Raw genomic sequence first — 17,547 nt, forward strand, 5'->3', positions numbered from 1 at the left:
CACTTTTAGCTTCTCTGTGGTGTGGAAACTTGTCCTCTGAATCTTTATATATCCTGGCAACTCACAGGTCAGCAAAGATTTAAATTAAGTGAAAATTTTGGATTAAAATAAGAGATAAAATAGACCTTCATACTAGTTCATTTCATATCTGGAACTGGACTATGTCAGGGCAATTTCTATGTGAAAAAATAGATTAATAGTGTTCAGAGTTAGCTCATTGTATTTACTCCCTTCCACACTGTCTCAGCTTTCTCAGGATGTTATTCAAGTTTTCACTGGGGGACTATTTCATTTCATTAATCAATTTTGACATATAACAATTTGTGGTTATTAAGTGTTTTCTATCAGGCATTCCCACCATGTGGCTGTTTTTAACAACAGCCTATTTGATTTGTGGAACTTTAAATGCTGCTGGATTCTTCAATTTGGAAAAAGAAGCAAATCCTGAAGTGTGGATGAGTACTGTAAGTGATGGAGAATTCCAAAGAACATCAAATAAAGCAAATTAATAGGTTGTAAGATTATTGAAGTTCCTGTTATAGCAGAAAATCTCTGATATAGATTAAACATAAGTGATTTTTAGAGATTTGCTGGTGGCTCAGACAGTAAAGAATCTGCCTGCAATGTAGGAGACCTGAGTGTGATCCCTGGGTAGGGAAGATCCCTGGAGAAGAGAATGACTGCCCACTCCAGTATTCTTGCCTGGAGAATTCCGTGGGCAGAGAACCCTGGCGAGCTACAGTCCATAGTGTCTCAAAGAGTTAGACATGACTGGCAACTGAGCACACACAGATTTTAATCCCTCTGGATGATATATGTGACTGCTCTCTACTGGACTGTGGTTTTAGTACCTTTGAACTAAGAGCAGTCTCGTAGTTGACATTTATATACATAAATGTCAATTATTTCATATATATGTGTGTGTGTGTGTGTGTGTGTGTGTGTGTGTGAGAGAGAGAGAGAGAGAGAGAGAGAGTCACTTTGCTGTACCCCTGAAACTAAAACAACATTGTTAATCAACTATACCCCAGTATAAAATTAAAACTTTAAAAAGATGTAATACCTACATTTTGTGTATACATAATGGAACTTTACTCAGCCGTAAAAAGAATAATGCCATTTGCAGTTATATTGATGGACCTAGAGATGATCATACCATGTAAGTCAGAAAGAGAAAGACAAATTGCATATGAAGCCACTGACATATGCAATCTAAAATATGATACAAACGAACTTATCTATGAAACAGGAGCAGACTCACAGAGAGCAGACTTGTGGTTACAAAGGGAGGGGACAGGGGAGGGTTTGGGATTAGCAAGTGCAAACTATTTTGTATAGAATGGATAAACAACAAGGTCCTATCGTCTCCTGTCTAGCACAGGGAACTATATTCAATATCTTATAAATAAACCATAATGGAAAAGAATATGAAAAAGAATATATATAATACATATATATTGTGTGTATGTGTGTAAAACTGAATTAGTTTGCTATACACCAGAAACTAACACAAATTTGTAAATTAACTACATTTCAATTAAAATATGTCTATATGCACTTTAAAAAAGACAACTGACTTGAGAATATAGTTTTGTCAGAAGAATGAGTCAAAGATAGATATTATCTCCAACTCCCCCCAAAACATTCACCACTAGCAGACGTTTTCTAATAGTCCATTTATGTTTTTAATCATGACTTTACGTAGTAAATTAATCTCACTGTTACCTGGGGCTGCAGATTTCAAATAATTTACCCTAATAAGCACACACTAGCTGCTTTGTTCTAGCTCCTTTTGATAACCTTTAGAGAAAATGTGTAGCTAATGCTTCTATTTTTACTGAGCAGAGTGAAATCATCACCTATAATGGCTACCCCAGTGAGGAGTATGAAGTAACCACTCAAGACGGGTACATACTCAGTGTCAATCGGATTCCCCACGGGCGAAAAGACACTAAGGTCACAGGTACCAAACATGTCTATCTTGAGAAGGAGAATTGCACATGACTAAAATTTAGTACTTGCTGTTCATTAAGATAGTGACTGATTTATCAAAATTGGTTTGAATTTTGGATTAGTTTTTATATAGTTAACAGGAAGTCTCATTGTATTCCGATTCTCTGAAGGCAGGCAAGAACTGAAAAATACAAAGGGCAAGACTGATCTAGTGGATTTCCTCATTGTTGGAAAGAGATTGTGTATACGCGTCAATCCCAATCTCCCAATTTCTCCCACACAACCCCCTTTCTCCCTAGAAATCCATGTATTTGTTCTCTACATCTGTGTCTCTATTTCTGCTTTGTAAATAAGAGCATCTATACCATTTATCTAGCTTCCATATATGTGTGCTAATATATGATATTTGTTTTTCTAACTTACTTCACTCTATATGCCACTCTGTAGGTCCATCCACATCTCTACAAATGACCCAATTTCATTCCTTTTCATGGCTGAGATATATTCCATTGTATACACGTACCACTTCTTTATCCATTCTTCTACTGACGAACATTTAGGCTCCTTCCATGTCCTGGCTATTGCAAACAGTGTATCCTTTTGAACGATGAGGGAAAGGTAACCACAGATCTGAGAAGGGAGAGAGAAGAGTAAGCAAAGTATCTGCAAAGGCTCAGTGGTCTTTATTTACCAAATCACTTACTGTGATCGCTCTGCCTTATCTCATCTCCCATCCACATTCAGAGGCAGCTAAAATCATGTTGCTTAAGAATTCAAGAGTTTCCAAATGAAAAATGGGAGTGCGACATGGGTAGGATTACTATATAAAATATGAGATGCCCAGTTAAAATTCAATTTCAGATAAAGAGCAGATGAGTTTTTCATATGCCTCATTTTATGATATACGTATATTAAAAAGAGAGTTCATTGTTAATATGAAATGTAAATTTAACGGGGCATCTTGGGTCTTCTTGTTTATCTTTATTTTTGTTTTTGCTAACTCTTGCAACACCAAACATGATGAGGAGTTGTGGGGAGCCACTATGAAGTATAAAAGGAGAAAAATGTATAGGAAAGACTGCTTAAGAAGGGAGGATAGAATTTGGGCAAGATTGGACATTAAAATATATTTATTATATGTCTCTTTTTGGTTTGGGGTTTTTCCAGTGGTGTGTGTGTGTGTTATTCTTATGTTTCTGAGATGCTTTAGTTGTTATAAATTTCTCTCTCTGTCTTTTTGCCTCCCTCTAGGTGCCCGACCAGTTGTATATCTGCAGCATGCCCTGTTTTCAGACAATGCCTCCTGGCTTGAGAATTTTGCCAATGGCAGCCTTGGATTCCTTCTAGCTGATGCTGGTTATGATGTATGGATGGGAAACAGTCGGGGGAACACTTGGTCAAGAAGACACAAAACACTCTCGGTGAACGAAGAGAAATTCTGGGCCTTTAGGTAAACTGTATCTAAGAAAGACCATGAACACAATTTGAGACAAGTCCTTTAAATATTATAGTGTGGATGGTATTAATAATAATGTATGATACTTGGAGTCACACAGCTCCTTGCAGTCTCTACTAACAGCTCAAAGGAAAGAAACATCAGGAAGCTCTGATTTACACTGATTCTCAGAGAAGTTAATTATCATTTCAACAAGGTCATTTTAACATATGTTCCTATCCAATACAAAGTATGTCTCAAACGACAGCTTAGAAAATTTCTGGGACAACGTATGCACTCATTCAGCCAGTATTTATTGAGTGCCTATTCTATGTACTATTCTAGTCCCTGAGCGTTCAAGAGTAAACAAGCCTCCACCTTCACAAAGCTTATATTTTTATCCTAGTGATGTTATTACAATTGTTTTTTCTCTTGGACTGTCAATTAGTTTTGCAAAGATGATGTATATCAGTACTATATTTTACCTACAGGCACTGTGGTTGAGAATGTATAGAATACCATTTTCAGGAAAACTCTAATATGAGATCGTTACAACCTTGTTAATAGGCAATAGGAAAGAATCTTTTGACACGCTGACTGCTTGCTTTAATGAAGGCGTTTTCTGCTGTCATCAGAGAACAAGCTGATGCCTGCAGTGAGCATTCTTTCTCAGGCTTAAACTTCCTGGTTGTTTGAAGCCTGCTGCTAGAACAGAACCATATTAATGAAATATTCCATACCTTATTTCTGTACCTACTGACAAGTTGGAAGGAAAGGAAGAATAGGCCAGATTGTTAGGACTAGAGCGTTTGCCCAGGGGCAAGCAACAGGAAATACTTCATGCAGCTGGTCCTTGGTTGGGAACTTGTAGCTTGTTTACTGTAAGGCATCACAATGATTCTCTTATACTGGAAAGTACCAATCTATATTTCCTCTCATGTTCTTTTAATAAGCAGGTCCTTAGTTTGTAAAGTACCTAACTCAACCATGTATTATATAGGCATTTTTTGTTCCCTCAACATTTGTATTAATGTTGACTGAACCAGTACTATAAGATTTTGGTATATATTGAATATAACCATATATGGACAGAAATAATAATAGCAACATCCGATTGAATGTCTAATTTCTGCTAGAGTCATTCCTTTAATACTATCCAGCCCCCATAGCTCCCCTGCCATATAGCATGTCATGCTTATTTTACAGATGATGAGACTTAAGCTCAGAGCATTTAAGTAACTTACGGAAAGCTACTCAGCTAGTACAAGATACAATCATGATTTACAACTGAGAAATTTTGAAATCTGGGTGTTAAATGGCCCTAAGCATCTTGAAGTTCCCTGGGAAAGACTGAAAGAGAGGCGTGCAAACCAGGTTAAGTAAAGGGCAGCAAAAGAAATGCAAGAGAAGGGAGTGAAGAGGAAGAATGACAAGACTGAATTTCAGAAAATGTAATATACACAAGCCTTGAAATCATTCCTGCTATTAGAAAGTAACACATATAAGTGTAGCAAACAAAAACCACAATAGCCTACATGTAACTGGATAAATAATGAAACACAAACCAGGTAAGTGGACAGCACAAAATTCTGTGTATAAAAAATAAATGAGCAAGTGCTCTGTTTTGAACTTAGCTGCAAATACTTATAAGGTCCTGTTTTATTCTTCAGCTTTCATGAAATGGCCAAATATGATCTCCCTGGAATAATAGACTTCATTGTAAATAAAACTGGTCAGCAGAAGTTGTATTTCGTTGGATATTCGCTTGGTACTACAATAGGTATGTTTACAAGGGTCAACATTTTTACAAGGGTCAGAGCCACGTCAGAGTTCACCTTTGAATCAGGAACAGAGTCACTGTTTTACATTTACAGTGTCCCTAATTATATGTCCTGTGATGGGAATGTAACTCTAGTGGCTGTAAACCTGAATTCCAGAGACTGTGAGTTTGTAGGAAGAATCCTTCATCCATTTCCGGTCACTGTAGCACATTTGTAATGGTGATGTAATTTGCCAGGAATTCCAAAGAAATATTTCTGAAGACTGAGTCTCTAGATTTCCTCCAGGCTGAAAAAGTAAAGCCAAATGGCATGAAATATCCTTGAAGAATGGTAAATATACATCAATCATACCTTCCTCACAACCCACATGGGATATTAAAAAATAAAAAAGAGAGCTTATATTCATATTTGAACAAATTTTAAAAGATATAGTAATGTTTTCTTTGTGAATCAGAATGCAAAAACTTACTATAATAAGTAAATCGGGCCTATACATTTAATGTATGACTCATGGGTGGCACAAGTGGTAAAGAACCCGCCTGCCAATGCAGGAGACATAAGAGGCCTGGGTTTGATCCCTAGCTCAGGAAGAGGCCCTGGAGGAGGAAATGGCAACCCACTCCAGTATTCTTGCCTGGAGAATCCCATGAACAGAAGAGCCTGGAGGGCCACAGTCCCTATGGTCACAAAGAGTCGGACATGACTAAAGTGACTTAGCACACAATTAACTGTAAGCACTGTATAAAAAGTTTTTTTTAAGTCCAAAAAATGTACTTTGAATGTACATTTCTTAATGGTTTCCCAGATTTTTCAAAAAAGAAATCAATAATCTAGCTCCAAATGAAAATTTTAAAACCCTATACTACTAAAAATATGAATTTGTTCTCAATCTTCCACTAAAATTTCTAATTTTAAGAGACTGGGTTAAATGAAAATGCACTCTTAGTCTGGGTGAAACCGTGTGAGAGATAATAAATAATCCTGCTGCTGCTGCTGCTGCTAAGTCACTTCAGTCGTGTCCGACTCTGTGCGACCCCATGGACGGCAGCCCACCAGGCTCCCCCATCCCTGGGATTCTCCAGGCAAGAACACTGGAGTGGGTTGCCATTTCCTTCTCCAATGTGTGAAAGTGAAGTTGCTCAGTCATGTCTGACTCTTAGCGACCCCATGGCCTCCAGCCTACCAGGCTCCTCCACCCATGGGATTTTCCAGGCAAGAGTACTGGAGTGGGTTGCCATTGCCCTCTCCGAATAAATAACCCTACATTACCACTATTATAATCAAGAACAAACATGTATTTACCAGTGTTTTTTTACTGATAAAGTGAAAATCAAAGTTGCTCAGTCATGTCTGACTCTTTGTGACCCCATGGACTATACAGTCCATGGAGTTCTCCAGGCCAGAATACTGGAGTGGGTAGCCTTTCCCTTCTCCAGGGGATCTTCCCAACCCAGGGATCGAGCCCAGGTCTTCCGCATTGCAGACGAATTCTTCACCAGCTGAGCCACAGGGGAAGCCTATTTATCCTGATAGGCAGCTTATAAATTTAGGAGACTCTGTGAAGCTGTGAGCATTGTTTCCCAGGTGGCGCTAGTGGTAAAGAACCCACCTGCCAATGCAGGCAACATAAGAGACCTGGGTTTGATCTCTGGATCAGAAAGATCCCCTGGAGATAGGGCATTGCAACCCACTCCAATAGTCCTGCCGGGAGACCCATGGACAGAGGATCCTGGCCGGCTACTGTCCATAGGGTTGCAAAGAATCAGACACAACTGAAGCAACTTAGCTTGCAGCATATGAGCATTAAAGAGAATATACTAAAGGAGTATCAAAGAACTAGTAGTAAGAGGACCTATCCGCCACCCCCCGCCTCAAAATAAAACCTGCCACTAACAGGAAAATAATCATACCATAGCTGCTAACACTTAAGAGCATTTTCTATGTTTAGGGCTTTTCATTCAGGACCTTTGCTACAATATCCCTCTCTAAGCTTTAGAACAAGCCTATCACTATTATTCCCATCTCATAGAAAAAGAAAACAGAAGTTCAAAGAAATTGATTGGCTCCTTCAAGGTCTCTTAACACATTAGAGATGGCACCCAAAATTCACACCAGGTAATCTTGACTTCACTGATGGGGTTCTTGGGTGCTGTGGAGAGATTGTATGGAGAAAGAAGATTTGAGTGTGACTAGAAAAGTAGGTAAGACTTAGATATGCCCTCATTACCTGATTGGCAGGGAAAATAGTCAACTTGATTATCAGGTTTCTGTGTTGAATTTCAAGCATGACATTTTTCAGTGAGCATGATTTGCATCCTGAGCAGAGAAATTTCTGTTATGTGGGAAGGACCAATTCTTCATAGAACTTTTAACAAGTCAGGCCCGGCCCATTAAATACCACGTGGAGTAGGACTCTTCCGCCAGTATTACCATCAAAAACTCACCTCTGCACATTTCTAGACATCTGCTGCTGCTGCTGCTGCTGCTGCTGCTGCTGCTGCTGCTGCTGCTAGACATCTTCTAGGGGGAGCTATTATGCCTGTTTCAATTTTTTTATCAGTGCCCAGCCAGCTCCTTTTCTGGTTAAGACAGTTTCAATATTTCAACAAGAAATTCAGAAAAAAACAAAAAAACTTCTGCTATGGCTTCGTGCACGCACGCACGCGCGCGCGCACACACACACACACACACACACACACACACAATGGGGCGGGGGGGGCCAGGAAAGCACAACAGGGAACCAAAACAAAGAGATCCTCCACATAGACTTTCCTATGTGGGGCTGAGCCCCACCACCTTCACCGTCATATTGCTAGATACAAATGCAGTGCTATTGCTTTATAAATGGAGACACTTGGTCCTTACTGGGACCATGGTGGACCTTTCGGAAGCAGAGAAGATTCTGGAGGTTTCATAAGCATCCAATGAAGAACTGGGAGCAATGCAATCTCATCCCACTGTGAAAAAGAAAAACTGTGAAATAACTCTGTGTGTGTGTGTGTGTGTGTGTGTGTGCTCAGTCATGTCCAACTCTTTGTAACCCCACAGACTGTAGCCTGCCAAGGCTCCTCTGTCCATGAGATTTTCCCAGCAAGTATACTGGAGTGGGTTGCCATTTCCTCCTCCAGAATAGCTAGATGGTGATGCATAGAGCTGATTGATTCACCTCCTACAAACTGACCATTTATTTCCAGAGGTTCCGTGACTCACTCTGTCATCTCAGAGTTGGGGTAGAATGACAGTACTACCAGCACCTAGCCCCCGCTTGGTGGGGGTTGAGGGCATCCTCAGTTTACTTGGCAGGAGTTGCTTCAGCAATTTGTTCCTAACTTTCCCCAACCAAGTTAAATTGTCCAGAATAAGAAAGAAATGGAGATTTGAGAGTAGACAGGGCTGAAAATAGATTAACTTTGCCAAATAACTCAGAAGAGTTGCCCAATTCATCCCCCATGATTGCTGCAGTAGAAGAATAAAATGAAAAAGGAGAGCTTCACTTTTGTTAGTAGAAACATTACATCACTACCCCTAATTTTTATGAGATTATCTTATCTCCCATTCTCTTAGGGTTTGTAGCCTTTGCCACCATGCCTGAACTGGCACAAAGAATCAAAATGAACTTTGCCTTGGGTCCTGTGGTCTCCTTCAAATATCCCACAGGCATTTTTACCAGATTTTTCGAACTTCCAAGTTCTGCAATCAAGGTAAGTTCTTCCTTTGCCACAGTGTATATGAGGATCTCCTTTTGGATGATAGACCCTTATTATTTGAAAATCTACTATGAAACAAAAGTAGGACATTTTGAAATCTGTAGATACCAGACTCTGGGGTCAGGTGCTGTGTGCATGTGTGTGTGTGTGTGTGTGTGTGTGTGTGTGTGTGTGTGTCACAGTGTCTACAGCTCTCATATATAACTCACTGTACTCAGTTATTAACAGACCTGAGTATAAGTCAGAATTTCTAGCTGAGCTGACTACTATGGCAGTTTCCTTGTTCTGTTCTTGTTCCACTGGGCATGTCAATGAATTCACACTGCTCAAATGGTAGACATTTTTCAATTTGATCACTGATGTCCTTGACTTTGATGTTAGATAAGCTGGAATAATATAGCCCTTTCCATATGGGAGCTTGCTTCCATTTACTAAAGCTAAAATGCCAAAGCCTAAATTGTTTTACAGCTGAATTATTCATTCAACTATTTATTGGTTATTTTCCAATGGTTGGAAAGCTGGTCTGATGGTCAATTGTGAATTTAAGATTTTATCCGTTAAAAGTTTTTCTCTGTTTGCTTTTTGTTTCTCTAAAAAGCTCATTGACTAGTATTTTATTAAGATTGCCCCTTAAATGTGAATTGAAGGATAAAATAAGTTGTGGCCAAAATGAGATCAAAGAAACAAGTCAGGATATCAATAATTCACTTTTAAGATGAGATCTTGGTTTGTGGTGAAGAGGTACGAATGGGAAAAAAAGGATTTGTGAGTTAACACAAGGAAGAACTTCCATGAGCCCTAATGATTGATTTGATAGTAGGTTTTGGTAGCAATGGACATGAATTTGAGCTAACTTCGGGAGATGGTGAGGGACAGGGAGGCCTAGTGTGCTGCAATCCATGGGGTCTCAAAGAGTCAGACATGACTGAGCAACTGAACAACAAGGAACATTAAACTTAGGGATTCCCAGGTGGCTCAGTGATAAAGAATCCACCTGCCAATGCAGGAGATGCAAGAGATATGGGTTTAATCCCTGGGTCAGGAAGATCCCATGGAGGAGGAAATGGCAGTTCACTCCAGTATTCTTGCTGGGAAAATTCCATGGACAGGGGAGCCTAGAGAGCTACAGTCTATGGATTTGCCAAGAGTGGGACACAACTGAATGACTGAGTACAATGCTTCCCTCATAGCTCAGCTGGTAAAGAATCTGCCTGCAATGCAGGAGACCTGGGTTAGATTCCTGGGTCGGGAAAATCCCCTGGAGAAGGAAATGGCAATCCACTCCAGTATTCTTGCCTGGAAAATCCCATGGACAGAGGAGCCTGGCGGGATACAGTCCATGGGGTTGCAAGAGTCGGACACGACTTAGCGACTAAACCACAATGTAACTTCCCTTTTGTGTGATTGATAGTTTTATTTCAAAATGTGTTGGCATCGATTAATTTGGGATGTTTTCTACATTGGGGCAGAGTTAAGCAGGTAAACAGCTGCTGCTAAATCACTTCAATCATGTCCGACTCTGTGTGACGCCATAGATGGCAGCCCACCAGGCTCCCCTATCCCTGGGATTCTCCAGGCAAGAACACTGGAGTGGGTTGTCACTTCCCTCTCCAATGCATGAAAGTGAAAAGTGAAAATGAAGTCACTCAGTCGTGCCCAACTCTTAGTGACCCGATGGACTGCAGCCTACCAGACTCCTCCGTCCATGGGATTTTCCAGGCAAGAGTACTGGAGTGGGTTGCCATTGCCTTCTTCAAGCAGGCAAACTAGTAAATCCAGAGATAGACACATCTATCACTAAGTATACCTGTTTTGCATATGTATTGCTTTGCCTACATAGGTCAGATCTGAGGTAGGTATTTTCCCGGATTTATCTCAGTTTCTAATTCCCTATTGTCAAACTTTCTGCCACTTTAAGTCCCATTCTCTACTCCTACCCCTCCATAATATATGTTGCCCCTAGAAGCTCCAGTCGTTACATCAGAGATCCCCACTCAAGCTCACTTTTATAAACTCTAGAAGTTTTAATCGTGCTGTTGCCCATGACATCATTTTCTTCTATCCAATGGCACGTTCCCTTCAGTACACCATCCTCCACTTTTCAGCATGAAAGTCAAGCACTCTGGTACACTACCAGAAAGGTGATGTGTACATAGGTAAAACCCTGCTTTTCTTTCCTATTCAAGGCAATGTTTGACCTTAAAGGAGAAACGGTTCTACTTCTCTTGCCAGTTAATGAGAAATATAGGCAATCGCTGATTGGACCGATTTCAGGGGAGCTTTCACAATGGATAAGTTAGCTAATTTGGGGCTGAAGATCATTGCTACCATCTCCTTGTAAATTATGTTTGATGATAATATTCCCTAGGTAAAGACTGATTTATATAGGTACTTTTCCAAAATAACTTGGTCTCCTTGAGCAAAATGGGAAAAAAATATACAAATATAAATATGAATATAGGAATTCTCATTCCGGGGATGAAGGGAATGTCAAGAAATCTGCAAATGATTCTTGAAAGAATAATAATTTTTTATTTTTTACAGAAGTTGTTTGGTACCAAAGGTTTCTTCTTAGAAGAAAGTATAGGGAAGTCACCTTCTATCAAAATCTGCAACAATAAAATATTGTGGGTGATATGTAGTGAATTTCTGTCCTTGTGGGCAGGATTCAACAAGAAGAACATGAATATGGTATGTATAAAGATTCTAGGGCCATTTGATGCTTTTAGAAATTCCAGCTTTCCTTTGGTTCTTCTTTTTGTTTTTTATTTGATTCATTTATTTTTGGCTGTGCTGGGTCTTTGTTGCTGTGCAGGCTTTCTCTGGTTGCAGGGAGTGGGGGCCACTCTCTAGTTGAGGTGCATGGGCTTCTCATTGCAGTGGCCTCTCTGGTTCTGGAAAACGGGTTCCAAGCACACTTGCTTTAGTAGTGTGGTTCCTGGGCTCTAGAGCACAGGCTCAATAGTCGTGGCCCATGGGCTTAGTTGTTCCACGACATGTGGAATCTTCCCAGATCAGGGATCCAACCTGTGTCTTCTGCATTGGCAGGTGGGTTCTTTACCACTTAGCCACCAGGGAAGTTCCCTTTGTTTCATTTTGATGTATCTATCATATTACATAAACTAATGCGGTACTCTGAACTCATTTTAAAGGCAGAGATTTTCTCTGCATAGAAGATTAGATATTCAGTGTGAAGACTGAAGAAGAGAATAGGCAGCTTCATCCTTTCATCTCTAGTCAAATTTAATATAATAGTTGTGCAAGAATAGGAAGCAGTTTCACATGTTTGCAATTAGCCACCCCTTGCTATAGTCACCTTGATTTTATAATACAATGCATTAAAAAATAAAATAAAATCCTAGGAAAGAGACTTTAAACTTTTTCTTTGTGCCCTCTTTTGCTGGGTCACTTTAGCCTCAAATGCACCACTTGAAACATATAAGACAGCATGGAATGGAATGGAATGGATTCTGCCTTGCCATTCTACTGCAATATTTGTTTATTCATTCTTAGCATAATTATTCTCTGCTTCTTAAAGGCACAGTTTTTTCTTTGGGTGATAATTGCTTTAATATGTTTTGTTTTGTTTTGTTTATCTTCAGAGCCGAATGGATGTGTATATGTCCCATGCTCCCACTGGATCATCAATACAGAACATCCTGCATATAAAACAGGTAGTGTCTTTGTCATGGAAAACCATTCCCCTTATTTTCTTTATATTTGAAATGACAGAGTTAGCATGTCTGTTCTAAGAAGCTTAGCAGCTAGCTTCCATTTTACCTTTTTCTCCATCTTTATAGTTGCATTTCCCTGGATTTTAAGAGAAAGAACAAGGTATGTGCAGACCAAGTCAGTCACATAAATGAATCCCATTTTAAATATGAGCTTGTAAAGTAGGCTCTGAGCTGAAACTGAACATAAACTGGGAGAACCTCAGAAGAACTGAGCCTTCCCAGAAAGAGAAATACCTGACATTTGATTTCCCACAGTGAGTCTTGGGTTCTCACTAGCTTTTCCTTCAAACCAACGAATTCATTGCCTCCCTTTCTCTTGATCTTGTTTTGCACACTGGTAAAATTTATCTATATCCTCTAGTGATCCAGAAGCCTTATTTTCTTCCCAGCATACAGTATACTTTTCTAAGATTTGCTATTAACAATCGTAATTCTTATTCTGAATACTGCTTTTCTATAAAACATTTCATTCCAGCTTTACCATTCTGATGAATTCAGAGCTTATGACTGGGGGAGTGAAGCTGAAAACATGCATCACTACAATCAGGTGAGTTACTCAGAGCAACCCTAGAAGGTCGGCTTTGAAAAATTATAATGATACATTATTTGACAGTAAAAAGAATCCTAGCTGGCACTTGGTCACATTCACACTGGTAGACAGAGATTTTTCAAAGTGTATTTTAAATATTTATTTATTTCAAAAAATCTAAAAATAAAAGAAGTATATACTAAGGAAGTTAAATCATTTATAATCCCTCCACCCAGAGAAAACTAGATGATCAATATTTTGTTACATTTCTTCCAATCTCAACATCACTACTTTTCCACAACTTTCAATTTGTTTTTTACTTATAGTCATAGCAAAACATAACTAATGTTGCAAGAGAGATTTTTAATATAATTTTAATAGCTGCATAATAATGGATTAAATTGTGTGATAAAAATTTATATAGTAAATGAATACATACTTCTTGATACCAACAAAAAAATAAAATAAAATTGCACATAGAAGTTAAGAGAATTATCCACCTGTCAAGAGTTGAGTCTTAAGGCATCTTTTTCCCTCTAACTTTACATACTAAAATTTATATATTCATTTAGCCATCCTATGCTTTTAATCAACACTGTTGCCACCTTCCTTTTTTTTCTAAGTCAGCAGCTGGGCTTCTCAGTATGAATTAAAGACATTAGATTAAAATTTTCCTTTATTTTCCAATACTGGCATACCTAAAGCTATCAGTGCAAACATAGGTCAATTAAATTGCTTCTGGACATCAAATGAATCAATCAGACCAGTCAACTTCTTAGTTGTTGTTTAGTCGATAAGCCACGTCCAACTATTTTGTAATGCCATGGACATTAGCCTGCCGGGCTCCTCTGCCCATGGAATTTCCCAGCAAGAATACTGGAGTGGGTTGCCATTTCCTTCTCCCGGGATCTTTTCCCCCCGGGGATCGAATCCGTGTCTCCTGCATTGCAGGCAGATTCTTCACTGCTGAGCCACCAGGGACGCCTTCAATTTCTCAGTAACAGATTGAATTGTTAGGGAAATGAATCCACTAGCTTCTAAGACAATGAGAGGAGCGTATAATTATTATTTTTATTTTTAATTAGCATGATTAAGATGTGACTTACATACAGTATAAGTCACTGATTTTACATGTTCAACTTAGTGTTTCAACAAATATATCCATTCATGTAACCACATCACAAGCAAGATATTGAACATTTTTGTTACCCACAAAAGATTTCTCTTGTTCCTCAGACAATATAAATTCACAGATGCATATATTTGCAAATGCTTAGAAAAAGGCCAAAAAATAAACAGCACATGTTAAAGTGATAACTCTCAAGAAAAGGAAGAAGGGAAAGGTGAAGTGGATGCATACAAAGGAGTAAAAGGAGAACACTTTTGTTCTCTTTCTTTGGATTTCACACTCTTTTGTTCTCTTTCATTGTTTTTCATGAACATGTTATATTTATATATTGTTTATATTTACAAGAAAATAAGACCAAAAAATCACATACACAGAAAACCATTATTATCAAGTTCTCTTTTTTCAGCTTTATTGAGGTAAAACTGACCCAAAAGATTTAAGATTGAAGTGTATGATGTGATGACAAATATTGAGAGTGTAAATGTTCTCAGAATTTACAGTAAGCTAGCTGGTCCTACCCTACTCCAGGCCAGTTCTATTTTATTTGCTTGTAATTTTGTATCATTGGAAGTCAATTTTTATTCCGTTCTCAACAGTGTGTCCTCTTCATAAGTTCCCAACACAACCTCTGTGCCCATTCTATGTTTTCTTGAGAATAAAAAGATTAACTTATATAAGCTTTATGAGGGTAGGAATTTCCTTCTGGTTTGTTCCCCAGTATTGTCCCAGCTGGTAGAGTAGCTAGCGCTTACTAGTCCCTTGATAATCATTTGTTGTATGAATGAAATTTCTTAACTTCCCTCTAATCTACCTTAAAATCTCTCTGTGTTTTTGATTCTCTTTCCTTTCACTCTCAGAATATGATGGCCCTCTTATCCGAGTTATCCTGTCTTGTGTCCTCGACCCCATCTCTTCTCATCTATTCTTACTGTCTTCTCTTACTATCTTAAATGAACTCCTGTTTCATACAAAAAACAAACAGAAACCCTCGCTCGAACCTTCAATTCTATCAATCCTTGCTTCCATCATTCTGTTTTCAATCAACATTTTTTAATATCTAAAAATTTTAAGTATCTCTACTTCTCTACTCACTCCTGAACACTGGAAAAGGTAGTCTGAGTCCTCATCTTTTTATTATAGCTGTTCTATTTAAGGTCCCTTCCCTGGTGGCTCAGACTATAAAGAGTCTGCCTACAATGTGGGACACCTGGGTTCGACCCCTGGGTGGGGAAGGTCCCTTGGAGAAAAGACTGGCTCCTCACTGCAGTCTTCTTGCCTGGAGGGTCCCACGGACAGAGGAGTCTGGCAGGCTGCAGTTCGTGGGGTCATTTGTGGTTTTTAACTGCCAAACATAATTGCCTGTTCTCACCTGTAGTATTAGTTACCATAGACTCCTTGCAACTTACCACCCAGACTTGGATTTCCATAATGTAACATTCTGATTTTTTTCCCTCCCTTTTTGATTGTTCTCTTTATCCTCTCACTAGCTACTCTCAAACCCTCACCACTCTCAATTATCAGAATTCTCCACAATTCTTCCCATATCTCTCCCCTTTGTGTTTGAATAATTTAGCCATCGCTACAGCTTCCACTTTGATGGTGCTTCAGTGGCAAAGAATAGGACTGCCAGTTCCAGAGACGTGGATTTTATCCCTGGGTCAGGAAGATCCCCAGAGAAGGAAATGGCAACCCACTCCAGTAATCTCATCTGGGAAATCTCATGGACAGAGGAGCCTGATGGGCTATAGTCCATGTTGTCACAGAATCAGACATGACTTAGTGACTAAACAACAGCTTCAGTTATCCTGCTCTGAGGATAATCCAAACTGCCTGCCTAGATTTTTTTCAGGACCCATTCCCAACAAATTTCTTCTTCAAGTCATCCCACAAACTAGGCAGAGCTATGAGAAATGACCCTGCCTTGTCTCTAGAACTTCTGAAGGATGCCCAACTGCCTGAACCTGACATTTAGACCTTGACTGTCTCCAGTCTTATATCCTACTGTATTCCCTTACACAGTTTTTTTCTGGGTGCACTGGGCAGCTTGCCATTCCTGACCATGCCACACATACTCTATCTGCCTGCTGGAAAGTGCTCACACCTTCATCCTTATCTTTAAAATACAACCATTCCTCAAGTGAAAATGACAGTGTTAGTTGCTCGATTGTGTCCAACTCTTTGCAACCCCTTGGATGGTAGCCCACTAGTCTCCCCTGTCCATGGGATTCTCCAGGCAAGAATACTGGAGTGGGTAGCCAGGCTCTTCTCCAGAGTATCTTCCTGACCCATGGATCAAATCCAGGTCTCCTGCATTGCAGGCAGCCTTTTTACCTTCTGAACCACCAGGGAAGCCCTTCAAATGACTGCTCTTTACATGAAACCTCAGTTGAAATTAATTTCTTCTTTGTCTTCACTTCCATCATATTTGGGGAATGTTTTATAGCATTTAACATATCCTCCTTTGTATACAAACATTTATTTAGCCATTTTGCCTTGTTCCTTCACACTCCTTGTATATAGGGACCATTGTATGCTGTCTTCCTATGGCCATCGTAAATACTCATCTAGTAGTCTCTCTACTTATTTGGAGTCAGTCGTTGCTCTGAGGAGCTTCCTCTCATGAATGTCCTTTCTCTCTCTTCCGTAGAGTTGTCCTCCACTGTATGACCTGACTGCCATGAAAGTACCTACTGCCATCTGGGCTGGTGGAAATGATATTCTTATCACACCTCGAGATGTGGCCAGGATACTCCCCCAAATCAGGAATCTGCGTTACTTCAAACTATTGCCAGATTGGAACCACTTTGATTTCATCTGGGGCCTCGATGCTGCCCAACGAGTATACAGCAAAATCATAGATTTGATGAAGTCATATCCCTAACTGCAGTATACCTGCTTTTCAGATAGGAGTTGCTTCCAAGCCCATAAGAGGCTTTGGGGAGGAAATACTTGTCTACTTAAGTAGCAGTGAGATGTACACCGGCATCCTTCACCTTGTTGCTTTTGCTGAGGTGTTCTCTTATCACCGCATCCCAGCTAGGAATTATTTCAACTCTGTTGCTCTTTCTCAAGTGAATGTCCACATCTGAACTCTCAGAATCTCTTCCTTTCAGTCAGAGCCAAGTCCATGCTTTTCTCCAAGAAGCCCTAGTAAACTCTTTTCTGCTAACTGTACACTTCAGGGAAAAATTAAAAGAGGCCTTTGTCTTTCATATTTCAAATATATATAGTGGCTTCATGCAAATAATACCCACTCCCCATCCCATCTTTTCAAAGGAT

General features: G+C 39.5%; 1 protein-coding gene across 1 annotated transcript; it reads left to right on the forward strand.

The window, feature by feature from the left end:
* The first annotated feature begins 341 nt into the window (after positions 1 to 341).
* On the forward strand, positions 342 to 17,149 carry LOC128067870 (lipase member N-like). The gene is made up of 9 exons (XM_052660966.1): positions 342 to 464; positions 1,846 to 1,963; positions 3,205 to 3,403; positions 5,059 to 5,168; positions 8,734 to 8,870; positions 11,421 to 11,567; positions 12,479 to 12,550; positions 13,086 to 13,157; positions 16,916 to 17,149. The coding sequence occupies exons 1-9, from the start codon at positions 360 to 362 to the stop codon at positions 17,147 to 17,149; spliced, it is 1,194 nt and encodes a 397-aa protein (XP_052516926.1). The 5' UTR covers positions 342 to 359.
* Positions 17,150 to 17,547: the final 398 nt, after the last annotated feature.

The sequence above is a fragment of the Budorcas taxicolor genome, chromosome 23 (genome assembly GCF_023091745.1).
Source record: "Budorcas taxicolor isolate Tak-1 chromosome 23, Takin1.1, whole genome shotgun sequence".
Classification (NCBI taxonomy): domain Eukaryota; kingdom Metazoa; phylum Chordata; class Mammalia; order Artiodactyla; family Bovidae; genus Budorcas; species Budorcas taxicolor.

Excerpts from the sequence above, each read along its gene's own strand:
- LOC128067870 (XM_052660966.1), top strand. The coding sequence starts at position 360 with ATGTGGCTGTTTTTAACAACAGCCTATTTGATTTGTGGAACTTTAAAT. Across the intron at positions 8,871-11,420 it reads TTCCAAGTTCTGCAATCAAG|AAGTTGTTTGGTACCAAAGG; the intron begins GTAAGTTCTTCC and ends TATTTTTTACAG. Across the intron at positions 11,568-12,478 it reads ACAAGAAGAACATGAATATG|AGCCGAATGGATGTGTATAT; the intron begins GTATGTATAAAG and ends GTTTATCTTCAG.